General features: G+C 42.1%; 1 protein-coding gene across 5 annotated transcripts in view; it reads right to left on the reverse strand.

Annotated features, from left to right (window-relative positions):
- Positions 1 to 18003, reverse strand: part of PDE10A (phosphodiesterase 10A) — a 574597-nt gene that overhangs the window by 71270 nt on the left and 485324 nt on the right. For all 5 annotated transcript variants that reach the window (XM_059889985.1, XM_059889984.1, XM_059889983.1 and 2 more), the window contains 4 exons: positions 16166 to 16286; positions 15626 to 15675; positions 5104 to 5244; positions 1263 to 1418 (listed from right to left, as the gene is read on the reverse strand). In XM_059889985.1, coding sequence (XP_059745968.1) covers positions 1263 to 1418; positions 5104 to 5244; positions 15626 to 15675; positions 16166 to 16286 — 468 coding nt within the window. The remainder of the gene's footprint in view (positions 1 to 1262; positions 1419 to 5103; positions 5245 to 15625; positions 15676 to 16165; positions 16287 to 18003) is intronic.

The raw sequence follows: 18003 nt of genomic DNA on the forward strand, positions 1-18003 counted from the left end.
GTACAACCCAAACCCCTCTCCCACCTCCCTCCCCACCCCACCCCTCTGGGTTGTCCCAGAGCACCTTTGGGTGCCCGGCATCATGCATCAACCTTGCACCGCTCATCTATTTCACACATGGGAATGTCCCTGTTTCAGTGCTATCCTCTCAAATCACCCCCCCTTGCCTACTCCCACTGAGCCCAAAGGTCTGTTCTTCACATCTGTGTCTCCCGAGCTGCCCAGCATGCAGGCTCGTCGTTACCATCTTTCTAAATTCCACGAACATGTGTTACTACACAGTACCTGTCTCTCTCTTTCTGGCTTACTTCTCTCTGTATAACAGGCTCCAGGTTCATCCACCTCATTGGGACTGACTCAAATCAGTTGCTTGTGACCACTTTAAAAATGACGAAGTGTTTCCCAAACTTTGCTGACAAGTGCTTAAACTACTAGCTATCCTATTTCTTTTGTTTTTTTTTCTGTTCATCTAACGAGTATTCCTGGGTGCCTGCTGGGGCCCAGATTGGAGAAGGAAATGGCAACCCACTCCAGTGTTCTTGCCTGGAGAATCCCAGGGACGGGGGAGCCTGGTGGGCTGCTGTCTATGGGGTCGCACAGAGTCAGACACGACTGAAGCGACTTAGCAGCAGTAGCTGGGGCCTAGCGCTGTTGTTAGAGAGCAGGTGCCACTCGCGTCTGTGTGCAGGGCTCAGGGAAGATGCCACCCTGAGCAGGTGACCTCAGAGCATGCTCCTGGAGGCGGCGGCCGGGTGAGGACAGAGAAGTCGAAGCAGAGGGGGAACCGAGGTGCGGGATCTGCTGGAGAGGGGCCAGCTGTGCACAAGGGCCCAGCGTGGCAGCAGGGAGAGAAGGGGCTAGAGTGGCGAACGGTCACCTAGGTGAGAGGACAGGGAGCTGGCCACCCCGGGGCCTGGACGAGCGTTGCAGGTGACAGAGAGGTCACGGTACTCTTCGGTTTTAGCGTCACTGAGCCGTTCCCATTCAAGGAACAGTGAACAGATGCTGGTGTTGTTGTTACTGTTGTTTAGTTGCTAGGTTGTGTCCAACTCTTTGCAACCCTAAGGAGCTGTAGCTGCCAGGCTCCTCTGTCCATGGGATTTCCCAGGCAAGAATACTGGAGTGGGCTGCCATTTCCTCTTCCAGGGGATCTTCCCGACCCAGGGATGGAACCAGTGTCTCCTGCCTTGGCAGGCACGTTCTTTACCCCTGAGCCACTAGGGATGTTTCCCAAATGTTTCTAAAGCTGGAGCCCTGCTCACCTCCTGGTGACTCAGACGGAAGGCTTCTTTGCCCCAGTGCCGGTAGAGCTCCAGGATGCCAATCAAGTCCCCAATCGCAGTGACGATCGGCAAACACAGCACAGACTGGATTCGCGTCCCCGATTCCAGCCCGGTACCTCTTGGAAACCGTTCATCCTGAAAACGTAGGAGGGTGAGAAGATATAAATTCTTCGAAAGAAATGGAATCATTAATTTAGGATTCTATCAGAAATTCCTTAGTACTTGTAAGCCATGATCAGCCGTTCTTTTCAAAGGAAAACCAAACGACGATGGTCACTGTAAACCTTGCTTAAGAAGACCTGACAACATGGGCTGTGCTGAGTCACTCAGTCGTGTCTGACCCTTCGCGATCCTTTGGACTGCAGCCCACCAGGCCCCTCTGTCCATGGATTTCCCAGACAGGAATATTGGAGTGGGTTTCCATTTCCTCCTCCAAGGGATCTTCCCAACCCTTGTCTCCTCTGACTCCAGCACTGCAGGTGGATTATTTACCCACTGAGCTGTTTAAGATAACTTTAGCAACATGGGACACAAACCCAGATAGTGCCTCACGTTTCTTTTTCATTGTACACGGGAATTCAATTAATGAATGAATACATATAGCTTCATGCAATAATAAAAGTAATTATGACGGCTTCCCAGGTGGCTCAAGTGGTAAGGAATCCACCTGTTAATGCTGGAGCCGCAGGAGACACGGGTTCGATCTCTGAGCCTGGAAGACCCCCTGGAGGAGGAAATGGCAACCCATTCCAGTATTCTTGCCTGGGAAATCCATGGACAGAGAAGCCGGGTGGGCTTACAGGCCATGGGGTCGCAAAGAGTCGGACATGACTGAGCACACAAGCAATTCTAAGCAACACTTTTTTATTCCTCACCTTCTAGTGTCAGAATTAAGAGTTTTAGAGATATAAAGTCACATGTGAAAATTACCCCAAATGCCATAGCAAATTCTATTTATATAATTGTTTCTCTTATTTTTAAGGTCAGAATAACACAAAACCACAGGTTAATGAGAGTCATTGCAACTGAACCCCAAAGACCCATATTAGGCACTCGAATCAACCAATAATCACCCATTACCTAAGAAATGAAACTGGTTCTTCTACTTCATTTCCTAACTTAGCAAAACCACTCAAAGGAATACAAGAAAATGGAATGAATTAATATCAAAACATCAATTCTATTTACTCACTTTCTGCAGTCTACAGGAAGCTTTTCATGAATCAAGACTAGCACAGATCTGTCCTTTGTAATTTACAGATCTTTGGAAAGCTTGTACATGCATACAACATAACATTTTAAGTGATAATGTATACCATATCTACTTTTAACATGTACTTCCTAAAAATGAGATGGGCTCGGTGTACACCGTCGTGGGGCTTTGAGGCGCACGGTGAGCTGATCTGCTGCGTCTGGACACTGCAGTAGGATCGGCAGCGCTGCTGGGGCCTCCACCAGCAGCGTCTTCATCTTTTCTTTTCCGTGGTGAGAATGGTGAAGATCTAGTCTCTTAGAAAGTTTGGCAATTATAATATTCTTGTCTATGTAATTATACTGTGAAACATGTATTTTAAGCACTTTTTTTCTTTTTGATAAAACTTTTTTCTTTTTGATAACAGTAACTAGTAACCTGATTTGTTCAAGGTCACACAGATAATTAGTGGCAAAAATAAAATTAAAATCTAGATTTTGCGACTCCAATTTAGCACTTTTTCAGAGCAAATTCCTGGCACCAATGCACTTGTTTGTATGCTTTTCAGTTTCAAAGTCTGAGCTCACACAGCGACATTTCATCACGACGCATACATATACTGGGGGAGACTGGTCTGAGGGCTCCATCTGGTCCTGTTCTCTGTACCCCTGGGCTTGGTCAGACTACACTGAGTCTGACCCCTTAAGTGATTTGGTTGGCTAAACCAAAGGTCATGAAGCTGATGCAAGCAGAGGCTTGAAAACTCACCTGCATGTGTCCACTTCTCTCTGACCCCTGCCAGCACCATAAGACGCCAGGCTAGCCTCAGTGGAAGGGAAGGGGACACATACAGAGAACAAAGGCCACCTCAGCCTGGCCGGCTCCCAAGGGATGCCCAGACGGCCTCAGACGTGAGAGAAAGCTCGGGTCAGCAGAACGGCCGATCCAGAGTCAGTGAGTGGTTGCTGCACGACACCGCTAAAATCTGGGGCAGTCAGTCCCACAGCTAACTCATTCAGATCTGTCCTGCTGGGATACGAACCAGCAAAGAGTAATCACTCAGTTTGTATGTATATCAGCACACAGGCAAATATGGAAAGAAGAACTACTCAAACCTAGCTCTTAGGAGGTTATCAGATTATTTCTTGGAGTACAAAGAATTCATTTACACACAAACCCTTTTTATTGATCGCTATCTTGCTTTTATGCTGCTATAACATGGCTTAAGTTACAACATCAAGAGTATATGTTGTCTTTCTTAATTAAATACTTTGGGTTACAAATGTCACTGCCGGGAGCCGGCGAGAGGCACTCCACTTGTGGCAAAGGTCATGAGGAAGGAGGCTCGGCATACGCAAAGGCGGGATCGAGCCTCAGGAGTCCCCCTGGATATTCTCGAGCATCTACCCCCCCAAAACCAGAGTCTGCCTACTTTATTGCTTTGTGCTCTCACCTCTGACTTTACTGGGGGCTGTCCCCTACCACCATCTCGCTCTCTCTGACAAAGAGTTAACTTACAGCTCCAATTAATAAAGTTCCTGGGCATTAGGAGTGTTTAAATCCAAACCCCTCAGATAGCTCTCTAACTCGCCTGACAAGTTTACCCGGACTCCTACAGCTATGCATACGATTGTTTACAGTCTCCCAGCCTGGAGAGGCACGGGAAGCTTAAGATATTCAAATAGCTTAGAGCCTCTCAGAGAATTAGAAACTGTCAGAATAAACTAGTAAAAGATTCCATTGATGAGCCAATGCTTGCTGCCAAGTTTCCACATCCCCTGTATTGTATCCTTGAATGTGTATTAATTAATATAGTTGGTATGTAGAAAAAATAAGTAGTGCCCTTGGTGTTAGCAACTTTAGACCCTTAAGGTAATAAATTCTTTCCTTTGTTGTAAACCCACTGCACCTCTGCCCTATAGGAATGCAACTTTATCTAACACCTTCGGAAGATGGCGCAAACCTTAAAATAATTACTCTTAGAGAAAATAAGTCTTATGGTTGACAAACCTTTGTCAAGAGTCATAAAATGTTAATAGGCCTTCTGGCCAGAAGATGATGTAAATCACCTAAACCATTTGTATATGATAAATTTGCAGGAAAGAAGCCCTGGTTTTTGATAAGGATCAAAGACTGCTGAATTTGCATGATTTCACATCCCCTATTATCCTCTATGTGTAACTTAGGGTATAAAAGCCCCTGTTGAAAATAAAGCTACGGGCCTTGTTCACCAAAGCTTGGTCTCCCCATGTCATTCTTTCTTTTCACATTCTGGCTGAGTCTCCATCTGGAGCGCGGAGGTCCTCTGCGACCATTTATTTGCCTGGGCTTCTAAGACCCACTCGAGAAGGTGTCTAAGGTGGGGCACCTTCCGCTATTTGAGAGGGCGCCTGCAGCCTCCGTGGTCAGAGCTAATCTGGTGTCACAGGTTATATTGATTTTCCGCGTAAACCAAGCTACTCAGCCTCTTTTCTCCACTGAATTTTCCTACTGAGCTATCCTCATTCTATTACTGTTTATATCTTTGATGAATATTTAAATAAGTCGCCGATGCCGTCTCCCCTTCGAATACCCTGGATCAGCCGGGGCTGGACCTCGGCATGTCACAAAGGGTGAAAAGCCACTCACGCCGAGGATGTCTTCCACCAGCAATGTTTTCCTGGACTTGGCCACATAGGCAGAGGTGGTGGTGCCCTGGGCGATGGGACCAGCGGGGATGAGCTTGGGTTTTCCTTCCTTGATTCCAGGCGGGATAAACACACAAAGGCTCTGCGAAGAGGAAAAGAACACGTTCTAGAAACTGTCCTGTGCTTTTTGGCACGGGACACAAAGACTCCTAGACATTACTTAACGATGACAAGAAATCTGTGAGCCAAGGGAAAGAGGAGCCCCAAAACAAGGGAGGTGCTTTGCGATGACCACACTAAGCATCTGAGGTGGAATTCCCACGAACACAAGACACACGCTCGACACAGGACTCGCATGAATGTCCACGTGTGAAAACTCTTACAGCAGCCTCCAATTTTTATCCACAGGAAATACTAACATGAAGACAGAAATGTAAGCTGTCCTTGGGCTCTAGAAACTACCAATCAAGAAGCAGATACGACGCGCCCCGCTTCCTACAGACGTGGCACATGGATCTGTAACTACAAAGTCAATGTGAGATGACTATACTTTTTCACGTTCATTAAAAATCTTTATCAGAATGTTACTACTTCTTTTTTTTTTTTTTAAATAATCAACCACTCCATTCCTGAAACTGGCCTGCCCATAATATTACAGATTTAGAATACTCTTGGTAAAATCTTTGCTTTTCTCTGCACATACACACCAAAAATTAAGTAAATAAATGACTGGACAAACCTGGGTGTACCTCTCCCCCTCAGAAGACGTGGCAGATGGAGAGCATTTGAAAGTATCTTAAATTTATTTTTTTAAACACGATCAATTATTTTGACTAAACCCAACCACATTTTAAAATAAATTTCTACTAAACAAGAATTGTTAATGAAATCATCTGGGCAGGGGGAGCAATATTTTGACAGAACCACACTATGATTATCTACACGATTTAAAAAATATTAAAGTTCTGGTAAATTCTCCCAACACTTTACTTTTATCTTAACTGGAACTGCTGTAACTTAAGGATGAGGGCCTTTTGAACTAGTAAGTATTAGGCAATCCTCTGATGTGTTACTTTTTAGATAATGTGGTTTTCCAACTTTGGAATGTCGAAGACGCAGAAGATGAGGGTTCAATCCCTGGGTAGGAAAGATCCCCTGGAGGAGAAAATGGCAACCCACTCCAGTATCCTTACCTGGGAAATCCCACAGACAGAGGAGCCTGGTGGGCTAAGTCCATAGTGTCACAAAGAGTCAAACACGACTAAGCCCGCGTGCGAGCACACGCGCGCGCGCACACACACACACTGTCAAAGAACTCTTTCTTCAAATAAAATCTTACAAGGGATTGAGCACTATAAACCTGAGCGACTTCAATCACTGGGAACAGAGAGGAGGAAAACAGAGCCTCGGCTCATTCTGTGTGCTTTAAGTCACCATTATCTAAAGATTATACATTCAAGATAGTTTCGTTCATTAGTATATCTATATTAGCTAGGACTAGGTTTAAGCAGTAATTTGCTATTAAGTACAATGTCTGTGAAAATCAGTTTTAAATTGCTTCTTTTAAAAAGTATTAAGCTTAAAATATTTAAATACAAGTTACATGCTTTAAAAAGATGTTTTTAAATTTAACTACATATGCGATGATAATTGACAATTGGACCATACACATTTTTAAAGTGGCTAGAAATCAGTGTTTTTACAATAGTTACTGTACTCTATTATGCACCAACACACATGTGACATAAACAAGTTTAGAATTTCATTAGATTTAGTATCTATCTTGCAAAACATCATTCAGTGTGTTACCATTTCTTATGATTGACAGGAGAGTAGCAAAATGATCCAAGAACAGGAAGAGAGATGACTACAATAAAAATATAAAAAATACAGTATATGTAGGCTGAATAAGAGTCAGAATTGACAATGATTTTTTCAAATTATGAGAAAGTTAATTACCAAGGATGCTGAGTAACATTTCTCTTCTCAAAGTCAGAACTGCAGGAAATGAACTTAAATTGACCCGAGTCATTTGGATAACTTTAAAAGAACTTCCCGCAACACCACCAGAAAACAAACGCTGAAGCAAGCTCCCAGCAGAAGCTCTGGATATTTTTTAACACTTGTTGACTGCCTGTGTTTGTTATTTGAAGATATACCACAGACACTTCTTTAGGCTGACTTTTCTGTAAGACCATTAAGGCTGAATTTACTAATATCTTCAAGTTACATTTTGCTTCATAATTCAGTAACGACGAAATAGCTTATATGGTCCTGGATCATTTATTTAATATAAACATTGACTGCCTCTATGCAGACTTTCTAGATGATGTACAAGAAACAGACAAGCAAATAATGCACCGTGGGTACGTGGCAAGCTACGCTGCATACTAGACTTGCTGAAAATAAATGATTTAGAAATCCTTCAATAACCTGACTGAATGTGGTAAGCTTCTCGTGCAAAATAATTATCAAAAAAAATTATTCTTTACAATGGGGACTTTGTACTTGTTTTACTAACTTGATTATGATTTTTGTTCACATTTATCAAATAGAAAGGCCTACAAATGAGAATTGAGAGCAAGTGCTAACAAAAAAGTAAGTTGTCCTGTGAAGGCCGAAGGCGCTGGTCACGTGAAGGCAACGTGAGGGCTGAGCCAGTCAGACACCTGTTTTGATGTTCTCACAGCTTCAGTGTCTGTCCTCTGTACTAGAAGCTTCCTCCTCTTTTTGGGTGGCATTTTTTTTTAACTCCACATGGTTCCCCTGTGCAGCAGCTCCCTTCCTGGCATCGTTCCTGATTAAATCATCATCCTCGGATTCATTTGGAGTGTGTGTTCGGTAACAGCATGTTGCACGTGATCTCTGAGGTTGATCCGGCTAGTGGGCAGTTATTACTGCAAACAGACTATGTCAATAACAAACCTCCAAGTTAGAGGCTGAATATTGCAGGTATTCGGGAATAGAGAAAAGTTTGTTAAATCTACCTTAACTCACTCCACAGAAATAATTTTCAAAAAGATAGTTACGGATTGAATAGCCTTCCTTTTCCCACTGGCTGAACTCATCACATAAATCCTCAAGCACACCTGGGTCTGTCTCTGAACTCTCAATTCTGTATCACTTGGTTTATTTTTCACCACACTGTTTTAATTACTGTAATTTATAGTACATTCTGTGACCTGGTAAGCCAAGTCTTGCTTTGGTTCTTCATGTTTCAAAATAATCATAATTTATAAGACACATTTTGCATTTTGCATTGATGAAGGTCCTGCACTAACGCATTAATGACTGATGGGTGGAGAAAAGTTTTCATAAAGAAATGGAAAAATGAAGCAAAGACTTTATTTTTCAAAATCAATCATTAGGAGTTTTTTAAAGAAGTATTTTTAAAGAACTTTAATACAATACTTAAGATTTACTTTCAATTCAAAGTTATTACAAAATGTTGGTTGTATTTTCCATATTGTAATAAAACACATCCTTAGAAGGCTATCTTATACTCCAAGGTTTGTACCTCCCATGCCCCCATGTCAATTCTTACGAATTTTGACATAAGAATTTGACTGGGATGTTCAAATTAATAAGATGAAAAAAGATTATACTCATTATTTATTTTCACAGGAAGATGAATGAAAACTTTCATCAAATATCACTGTATAACATATTAAATATATTAAGGTGATTATACATACATTTATAATCTATAACATCCAGTGTTGAGATGAGTCTCTAAAATTAATTTCTGCTCTAATGTTGTATAAATCTATGAAAACTTTTATTAGCACAAATTTTTTAGAGGCTAGAGATGAAAAACTACATGAAAACCGAAAACAAAGAAAAGGTTCAAAGTTTGACATCTCAGCCGACCCTACCTTTTCAAGAAGAGCTTCATGCATCGGGGCGTGCACCTGACCCCCGAGCTGCTGGTCACTGCAGCTGAGAGCGCTGCAGGTGGCCTGGATAAGGCCCTTTACCTCCTAACACCAGCAAGGAGACTGGCCACAGGGCTGGAAATCAGTCCAGATGCCAGGCAGTGGCAGGGCATAAGTTAGTTTTTTCATTATTTCAAACAAACTCATGATGACCTATCCAATATTTTTGTGGTAACAGTACATTTCCAAAAATATTTCTAAAGTTAAACCATTTAAACTAAAGGAGATTGGTAACAGTAGTCATAATGACTAAGCTGACTCAAGGAAGAAATAAAAAAGCATTCAAGTTATTTTTAAAAAATCAAATTTTTAGAAATAGGTTCAGTGGAAAAAGAACCATAGACTAGACTACTGCACATTATTTGTTAAAAATAACAGGAGTTTCTGATGAATTGGGAAAATGATTCATTGACATCAATCACAGAGATGTCTGCTTTATGTGGTAAACATCTGCTCTCATCTTTCTTCCCACACACAATTCAAAGTTCAGTTTATTCATGAAACTTCTCTTTTATGTTACGGTTTCAACTCACAACCAGTTAAAGTTCGGAAACACTTTTTAAGAAGAAAACAAATTACTGAGGCTTACCATTAAGTTATTTTTCTTGGAGACACTAGATGGCACTGGAGAGTAAATGAATTTCACTCCGTGCAGAGGGCAGGAGCAGCTAGCCCCAAGTTCCCTGGAACGTGAGCCAGATCCCTAACTTTGTTTGCACAATTCTTACTAAAGTTCACTGTGCATTGACAAAGTCACATGGCTACTCTAAACTAATACATAAAGAGCTATCTATGAACTTACTTTATGAATTATAAAGTCTGATGAATAATTAGAGATCACAAAGTTTTCAGCTTTCACAAACTACTCTTATAGATAATATATATATAAAAACTATATTAGAACATTATAAAGTATGCTACATAGTAACTGAAGTATGTGACTAGGTATTAAGCAAAAAATCTCAATCGTGAAAAAATCAGTTTTGCCCAACAACTATTTCAAGAGTGCCCTGTATACGCTATGTGCCGGACACTGGCATTGGTCAGAACACAAAAAGCTTCCTTTGCTAGATTTCTCACAGACTGCTTTCTCCTTCCTTTTCCCTTCTTGTCTACTAAGGGAGAAGTCTCCTACACTCTGTTCAAATAGAGCTCAGCATCCAAGCTCATTTCAGTGTTACCAAGCCCAGACCCCACCAGCCAATCAAAGGTAGGGTCCCGGAGCACCTCGGCTCCTCTCTGCTCACGTGTCATCATGCAGTATAATTAATGGTGGATTTCTTCATTTCTCCTACTGACTGTACGTTCTTTGAGGACAGGAATGGTTTTTATTTATTTGTAGGCTCAGTAAATTCAACACAGATTTTGGTACATGGCTGGCGTCTAAAATGGCTTATTAAATGACATGCATAGACATAACGCTTAACCAATGGAGGTCAAACTAAGATTCAAAAGTTTGAGACTCTTGTAAAAATCCCAAAGTAGTGAATTGGAACTCACACAATCCAACTCCAGAATCTTTACTCTGGAAAACTGAACAACTAACTGGGGAGCTTTCCTTCTCTTCCCAAGCTCTGGAACAGTGTGGCCAGCCAGGCATTCCCTCTTCTGAAGGGCTGACCCCAGTTGAGTGCGAGCTCAGAGTAAGGAACCAGCTCTGGTTCGTCACCCGCCATGTCCCAGAGCGAGCGACAGCCTGAACAACGCTGGTGCTCAAAACCACTGCCAATGTCCTATAGGCTTAAAAAACAAACAAACACACATCATTTCAACACTGCCTTCAATTTCTTCCGCTTACTGGTCTGTTGGTTTTCTATCATCATTTGGATACATAGTTTTCTATCATCAAATGGAACAATTTCTATTTTCCTCAAAAACTGTCCATTTCACCTACATTCTCACATTTCTAAGTATGCTTTCATAATTTGCTATTTTCCACTCTATTGTTTTATTGTCTTTTAAATTAGCTTCAAGATGAGTTCAATAATCACATTTAATGTATCGTTTTTAGCGCTTTAATACCATTGAAGTTGTCTTCTACCGTCTCCTAAATTTTCTGTGTTTTAATTTTTTTTCTCTCTGGTAATATGAATGTTGGTTTTAAATTCTACCTGTATAACTTTTGATGTATTTAAATATTATTTAAGCTATATTTTTCAATGTAGCAATTTCAGAAATTAAATTATTTCTACTGATTCTCATTGGTGAAAAAAGAAATTAATACTTTTGTAAGAATGATTTAGTCCATGCCATGTCTGTCTTAATCCTTGTATTAATATTTATTGATATCAAGACTAAAGTTTTTATTGTAGTCTATTTGGGTTGCATTATTATAATTTTGTCACTAAAGTATATACATTTTGTTTTGAAAGTGAGTCACGAAGAAATACTTTCTAACTATGATTCAAAATCCAGAGACAAATTTTAAAAATATTGATAAATATCTATAATATGTTGTCTTTCATGTACAAAGGAAGAAATATAAGAAAATATACATGTATCTCCTCATCTATGCAAAAATAATGCTTTACTTTATTTCATACAGTTAGCTTACATTTTAGAAGTATGTCAACATCTGTTGCAAGCAATATGGCAGATTAGATAATTTGACACTCCTGAAAAAAACAATTGTAAAATTATTTAAAGGCTGGATAAAGAATATTTCACAAGTATTTTATAAGGCATTGCTGGGCTGAGAAGATTGGAAGGATCCAAAGAAATCTAAAAGGAAGTAAACAAAGGGACTCTGGGAGGTGAGCAAATTCCAGTTTGTTTTTTTTTCCTTGAGAGCATCAGCTAAAGCCTAGATACAGAGTTGACCCTTGAAGCACATGGGTTTGATCTGTGCGGATCCACTTACACGCGGATCTCTTTCAACAGGGGCCACAGCAGCACGTACATCCACGAGGGACTGAATGTGCAGAAGTGGACTCGGGGATTCTGAGGGCCGGCAGTCAAGTGACCCATGGATTTGTTCGAGGGTCAACTGTATTGACCTCAGCAGAGTCGCGTGGCTAACAGGAGATCAGAGGTAAAGCCTGAGACCTCTCTACTGGGAAGTCTAATAGGAGACCCCCAGGCAGGTCAGGACCAGCCCAGGGCTATGGGCTCATCTCAGTCTGAAGGGTGAAGACACCACAGCTGCAAGGGGATGACAAGGAAACCAGAGTACCTTGAATTTATTGCTGCAGAGAAAATAAAAATCTCATCTGAGAAGTGATAACTGTGCATCATGTGGACGTGAGGCTTGAATCCATACCACTCAGTGGTCGGGAAGAAAATCTCAACTATACGAGTTAATCAGAATAGATTTCAATTGGTGGTACCTTAAGTGAATGGCAAAAACAAGTACATATCTGATCTCGAGAAACAGAACGGGGAAGGAACAACCTCAAGAATATCGACTGAAAGGGGCCAAAGGAATAATATGACTTACAGGAGTAGAACCCAGTCATTATCCCCTAAAATTATCCTCCCAGGGAGAAAGGCCTCTTTGTGAGGCTTATATGCTGGAGAGAAAACTGGATACGCAAATAATCAAATGAGGCACAGATAAACACGAAATTACAGGTTCAGCTCAGTGCCTCGAAGGAGAAGGATCTGACATTAAGAAAGCATAGCAGAGTAGAAGCTGACTTAGGAAGGTCAGGAAAGGCTACCGTTTCGCTCTGTACCCTGCTGCTCCTAGGGCTGCGCTAACAGGATACACTTGTCCCTGAGATGTGGGGAAGAAAGGGGGAAAGACTCCATCAGCCTGGAGAGAACCACGGAGAGCCAGTCAACTGACCTCAGGGGTTAGAAGGAGGCACCAGCCGAAGCCTGAGAAGACATCACCAATCCCTCAGTTAAGCTACAAAGTGAATAAGTAAAAGTGAAAGGATTAGATACATGCAGATCATATTTTAGGGGCTTCCCTGGGGCTCAGTCAGCAGTGCAGATCACTTCCAGCAAAGGAGACCCAGGTTCCATCCCTGGGTCGGGAAGATCCTCTGAAGAAAGAAATGGCAGCCCACTCCAGCACTTTTGCCTGGAGAATCCCATGGACGGAGGAGCCTGGGGGGCTGCAGTCCACGGGGTTGCAAAGAGTCGGACACAGCTTAGCAACTAAACCAAAACAGAATTTCATTTGGGATATTCGAGTTGCAAAAGCTTTTTCTAAATCATAATCAGGCAGAAGTCTGCAACAACAGAGTACAGAAGTATAGCCAAGTGGTTAAGAGCAGGCGGTCTGGGAACCTAAACCCCAGCTCCGAGCCAGGCCCTGTTAGAGGCTCCTGCACAGCAGACCAGGCTCCCAGTCGTCTGCCCTTTCCACCTCCGCAGACAAGCTCTCCCCACCTTCCCATTCTCCTCCACACAGAGCAGAGGAGGGCCAGACCACGGGGCAGCCTCGCCTCGGCCTAGGGCTCATATCATTTCTTTCCAGGTAGAACAGCCAAAACGCTGAGTCCACAACCCAGGTATCAGCAGGGAATCTACTGGTCTCAGTTTGGGTCATAAACATCTGTGACTGAAGGTCAAGGGTCACAATACAAACACAGCTGCTGTGGACCATCCCCGAGGCTTGTGTGGAGACATCAGGGAAAGAGTGATAAGACGTGGACTACTGTAGTTACACGATAATATGCATACCAGAAACCATGAAAATTATTGTAAATTATTTTCTACATCTGCATTTACAACTACAGCTACATTTACATTTACAACCTAGATGTCCATTGACGGATGGATAAAGAAACTGGGGTACATATACACAATGGAATATTACTCAGCCGTAAAGAGGAACACATTTGAATCTGTTCTAATGAGCTGGATGAAACTATAGCCCATTATACAGAGTGAAGTAAGTCAGAAAGAGAAAGAAAAATATTGTATACTGACACACATGTGTGGAATCTGGAGAGACAGCACTGATGGGTCTATCTTCAGGGCAGCAGTGGAGAAACAGACACAGAGAACAGACCTCTGGGCAAGGTGGGAGGAGGGCAGAAGGGAGCGGTATGGAGAGAGAAACAGAAACTTACAACACCGTTTGTTAAACAGACAGCCATTGGGAACTTGCTGTATGACTCAGGGACTCCAACAGGGGCTCTGCAGCCGATGAAGGATGAGGAGGGGAGGCAGATGGGAGGGAGGTCCGGGACGGAGGGACATGGGTGTGCCTATGGCTGATTCTTGTTGATGATTTATGACAGAAAATCTCAAAATTCTGTAAAGCAATCATCCTTCAATTTAAAAAATGTTAAAAATACACTGTAAATTATATACTAACTTTTTTAAAAGGAAGTCTTGGTTTTTAAACAAAAATTTCAAATTTTAGAAAAAAAAATTTTAGAATGACTAGGACAGAAATCTATTCGTTACTTCAGTAGCTTCATCATTTTAAAATACTACCAGTATGTAAAATAGAAAGCATTCACAAGTAGGAGTAATATCTGAATAATTCTACTTAATAAACCCTCTTGCTGACTGCTCATATGAAAGAAAATAAGAGAGAATACAGGTGAATACATAAATGAATAAGAAGCGGTCCTTATCCTAAAGAGCTTTTAATCTTGTAACACGGATCATCACAACATAAGGGGAGCAACGGTTGTGCAAATGAAGAGGTCAGTTATGAGCAGGGGCACCCAGCCAACAAGGACTTTTTGTGCAATGACTTTCATGGTTTGGACTACTCTACTATTCATGAATACTGCTAAAAATATCAGAATACTGTGTCTCTATTCCTATTAACATTTTATATAATATAAATAGCATACATTTTGCTTACTTACAAAACAAGTATCACACTGCAAAAATACATACCAAATCTCAAATAACAATGCCTAACACACAAGAAATACAGAGTAAAGTTTGCAAAATAATGTTATAACTGAGTTTTATTCACTTAACCTATGAAGATAAGTGTTGCTGGTTCAGAGTATTTTTCTAAAATGTTACATATGTGTTAATACCATAACAAAAAATCAGATGCCAATAACTGAAAGTCCTGAAATAGTTTTGAAAGTGCCTAAGCGAGCTGCACTTGACGGCAGACGGTGCTGTAAGTGAGTCGGTCCGGAAACACAGGGTCCAGCCTGTTCTGCTGACGGGTGGACCGGGCACCCCTAAGCAGCTCCAACCACAGAGCAGCCCGAGGCACCACCCCACAGCTCAGGAATCTATACGCAGCAGCTCCGTCCCGGCACTTTTCAGAGTTAGCTTTACAAAGTCTACAAACATCACATAAAACTTCTGCTCTCATTTGCTTCTGCTGCAGATTGCGTGTAGAAAAAGGGCACAGACTGCCCCCGACACCCCAGCCCACAGTGATGACATAACTCCTGCACAGAACAGTGAGTCTAGAAACGCCATTCATGAAATAGCACACCACAAACCAAACCAAAACAATAAAAAAAAAGTTAAGATTTTCACGACTAAACGTCACCATGTTGCTAAACTCAACGGGTAACCACCACGCACAGAAACAAAACAGGAAATGCTGGTGAAAGTACTTAATGCCGATACATTTGCCGTCTGCAACATAATTTAAAGCTTGTAACATCCTCTTATCTAGAACACCTAAATCTAAATTTACATACTTACGTTATTGCACTCTCCAAGGAAATACAGTGCAAATCCGTCAGCTTTTGTGGCTGCCAAAGTAATAAAAAAGGAAGAAACTAATCTCAATGGGAGAATATAACATGCACGAATTCTCTAAGGTGAGACTTCAAATATGAGTCTTTCGAATGCATTTGTTAGCATAATTTTCATACAGTAAACTGAACTAAATAATTCATGGCTTTACTGAATTACATACTTAGAGTATTTTCATTTCTTTTCATTAGCTATTTCTGTTTTTAAGATGTGACATTCTCAAAGGTACACAGCAATGTACTATGTAATAATATATTGGTCAAAGTTTAAATATTAGAATTATTAGAACATATTTTTTAAAATTTGAGACATTTAATTTTAAAGCATTTAAAAATAGACAAATGACATAATACTGAATAACCAATATAATATAAGCATCAACCAGAAAGAATGATGTATATGCCTGCATGACATCACTGAAGAGAGCATAATTTAATTTACTTTGGTATAATCTTTCTACTAGGAGGAACATAAAACATTCCTTACCGATTTTGATGATGCTGCTCAGTTCATAGAGGAGTAGCTGGTTGTCTCCTCCTGTATCCAACCGCTGTTCTATATAGCTATTTAGTTCATACACAACTCCTTGCATATTTGTATCTTGATACTTTGAATAAAAAAAGAAAGGCATAATTAAATATAAAAAATAAAAATTCCTTAGTTTGTCACATATGCAATTAATACACATGGCTTTATATTATATATTAGCTGTTCATGATGTTTTTACAGAGCATGACTTAATTATAACATACCATAAAAATAGATTGAAAGTTAAAACTGCTACAACTTAGGATATCTGTAGACTCCATGAATGAATATTTATTTTAAAATATAGAACGTTACAAGTTTCTGAAGTTTTAAATACAACGTGGTCAGGCAAGCTGGATCAGTAAAGACGGTTTGGAAATGTGTTAACTGACTGAAACGTCCTAAGATGCCCTGCGCTGGGTGAAATGGTGCTTGTTTATTACTCTCCACTCACTGGGGCCCATGGAGTGACCCCTGGACCCAAGTCTGATCTCAACTCTGCCACGAGAACAGGAAGGGGAGGCTCTCTCGGGAGCCGCCCCTGCGAGAGCAGCAGCCCCACAGCAGGCCCGTGGTGCTGGCCGCACTGGGGCGCCAGGGCAGGAGCCGGTGGACAAAGGTCTGGGAAGACGGTGGAGTGTCTTCTTCAAAGGACTGAAAACCCATCTTCTGGTGAGCTTCGTGCCACTGAGCATCCTTCCCAAGCCTCCTCTCCAAACCACGGACATGGTGAACTTTAAAATAAAATTGTCGCACTCTGAGGCTCAACAGACTCCTGGGGCTCCCCAGTGCACTTAGCCTAAAGGCTTCTCCCAGGGTGGTCTCTGAGCTCTGCAAAACATGGTGATCGTCTGCTGCGGAAACCATCTCAGGCCGTCTCTCTCTTTCACGCACTCACTAGGCCACTCAGCCACCTTTCACTCCGAAAGCCCTACCGCTGGTTGTTACTGCTGAGCCCTGCACCCATCCCTCTGCAGGATGAATACACAAAAGAACGGATGAGGAGATCAGTCAGTCGCTCCACAAACACGCACTGCCAGAGCCGGCGATCCACTACCTATACAGGCGCTCTTCCCAACACGAGAAACGCTAGAGCCTGGACAAGATAGAATTCCAGTCCTCAAGGAACTTCCACTCTAGCCGGAGGAGAATAAGTAAGCAAGCTATACAGTGTGATGGAAGGTGATGGGCACGACGCAGACAGGAGATCCGGGAAGGCTGACGGTAATCAGCTTTGGAGGAAAGGACTGCTTTTTAAACGGGATGGTCAGGGACGGAAGGATCCAGGGACACAAGAGACACGGACAGGCTCCGGTGAAGCCTAGAACCGTGAAGGGTGGGGCTGCCTAGCGCCGCTGGCTGCCTTGTAGAAGGATGCTGGTCGCCCACCACCTCTCTCTGCTACTGACCCATTAACAGACTTAAGTCCAGGCAGACCCCAGAAAATGAAGTATCAAGGATAAACTGTCAAGAGATGAGACAGATGAGATTCAGCTAACCCATACAAACCTGGGCTTCCTTGGTGGCTCAGAGGGTAAAGCGTCTGCCTGCAATGCAGGAGAGCCGGGTTCAATCCCTGGGGCACGAAGACCCCCTGGAGAAGGAAATGGCACCCTACTCCAGTTTCTTGCCTGGGGAATCCCATGGACGGAGGAGCATGGTAGGCTACAGCCCATGGGGTTGCAAAGAGTCGGACACGACTCAGCGACTTCATTCACACGTAGAAACCTGGGAAACAAATGAAGATGGACCTCATGGGGGCTAGGGTCAGGTAGAGTAAAGATAACCCTGGATCA

This window comes from Bos taurus, chromosome 9 (assembly GCF_002263795.3).
Source record: "Bos taurus isolate L1 Dominette 01449 registration number 42190680 breed Hereford chromosome 9, ARS-UCD2.0, whole genome shotgun sequence".
NCBI lineage: Eukaryota > Metazoa > Chordata > Mammalia > Artiodactyla > Bovidae > Bos > Bos taurus.